Here is a 1,823-nt window from a genome sequence, read left to right as displayed (position 1 = left end):
CCCCCGAACTGTGTATGGGCTGAAATCCCTTCTGCTCCTCTTTGCTTGGCCAGCCGGGCTGAAAAATCCTAGGAATGGAGCCGTCAGGGCGCTGAACATTGGCACAGGCTCTGTTAAGTACTCCCCAGCCGCCGGGTGTTAGTCCCCCAAACACGCACCAGCGGGAATCCTTGCTGTTCCTCTTTGCTCTGTCCCTGAGACTACTGTACCACTGCTGTCTCCCTACCGTCTGGCTCCTCCGTGACCCTCGAGGTTTCTGGTCCCTTATTTTCATATATGCTTGGCAACTGCTGGCTTTCTGGCTTCTCCTCCTCCAACCGGACAGGTTTCTCTCCCTTTTGTACTAGGGACTGGTATCTGCTCCGTCCTACTCCATTGCCATCTTGAAAGCCCCCCACTACCCAACTTCTGACTGACTCGACATATTTCTAAGAGGACATAATGTATATACGTCTAAAATGTCTCAAGTTGTTTCTGACAGGTGAGCAACATTCAAGTATATGCTTTCACTAGGCTTTGGAAAAGTTGATTGACAGGTACATTCACTCTGGATAAGCTATTCATCCACTTATTTAATTTTCTGTATCTCAATTTACAAACTGATTGACTTGAAAAATAGGGCAGTTTTCTACAAAGTTCCTTATGATTCAACAACATGTAAAGTGATATATAGATAATGCACTTTGTTTTCTTATGAAGCCCATATTTTATCTGAAGAATCTTGAAATACAAGTTATTGCTATAAGGAAGTAATACATGTTGCATGTACAGTTCTCGAGTTAAGTGTCTCTGTCACTTTTTCATTGTTCTCCTAGCCACCGTTCATTTTGTGATTCTCCTCATTGATGGAGAACACCACGGAAGTGACTAAGTTCATCCTCCTTGGACTAACCAATGACCCAGAACTGCAGGTGCCCCTGTTTATCATCTTCACTGTCATCTACATCATCACATTGATTGGGAATTTGGGAATTATGGCGTTGATTCTCTTGGACTCTCGTCTGCACACTCCCATGTACTTTTTCCTCAGTAACCTGTCTCTGGTGGATTTGTGTTACTCTTCAGCTGTCACTCCTACAGTCATGGCTGGATTTCTTCTAGGACACAAGGTCATCTCCTACAATGCATGTGCTGCTCAGATGTTCTTCTTTGTAGCCTTCGCTATTGTAGAAAATTACCTCTTGGCATCTATGGCCTATGACCGCTATGCAGCAGTGTGCAAACCCCTGCATTACACAACCACTGTCACAAGAGGTGTGTGTTTGTGTCTGGCCACATGTTCCTATTTCTGGGGGTTCCTGAATGCCTCCATCCACATTGGGAATGCTTTCAGCCTCAGTTACTGTGAGTCCAATGTGGTCCATCACTTTTTCTGTGACATTCCAGCAGTCATGGTTCTCTCTTGCTCTGATAGACATGTTAGTGAGCTCATTCTTATTTGTGTAGCAAGCTATAACATCTTTTTTGCGCTTCTGGTTATCTTGATTTCTTACATATTCATATTTATCACCATTCTAAAGATGAACTCATCTTTGGGGTATCAGAAAGCTCTGTCCACCTGTGCCTCCCACTTCACTGCAGTCACCATCTTCTATGGGACTGCCATCTTCATGTACTTACAGCCCAGCTCTAGCCATTCCATGGATACAAACAAAATTGCATCTGTGTTCTATACTATGGTCATCCCCATGCTGAACCCCCTGGTCTACAGCCTGAGGAACAAGGAGGTTAAGAGTGCACTCATGAAGGTTGTCTTAGAGGCAAAACTGTGTCTAGGATTATGCTTTGAACATTGTGCAATGCACAGTAACCTATTTCCTTAA

General features: G+C 44.2%; 1 protein-coding gene across 1 annotated transcript; it reads left to right on the top strand.

The window, feature by feature from the left end:
- Positions 1–845: 845 nt before the first annotated feature.
- On the top strand, positions 846–1,823 carry LOC119039763 (olfactory receptor 5B3-like). Its single transcript, XM_037132597.2, has one exon. It carries the CDS (start codon positions 846–848, stop codon positions 1,821–1,823), a length of 978 nt encoding a protein of 325 aa, XP_036988492.2.

The sequence above is a fragment of the Artibeus jamaicensis genome, unplaced genomic scaffold, assembly GCF_021234435.1.
Source record: "Artibeus jamaicensis isolate MK-2021 breed Jamaican fruit bat unplaced genomic scaffold, CSHL_Jam_final scaffold_614, whole genome shotgun sequence".
Classification (NCBI taxonomy): Eukaryota; Metazoa; Chordata; class Mammalia; order Chiroptera; family Phyllostomidae; genus Artibeus; species Artibeus jamaicensis.
This window is presented reverse-complemented; position numbering and strand designations above follow the sequence as displayed.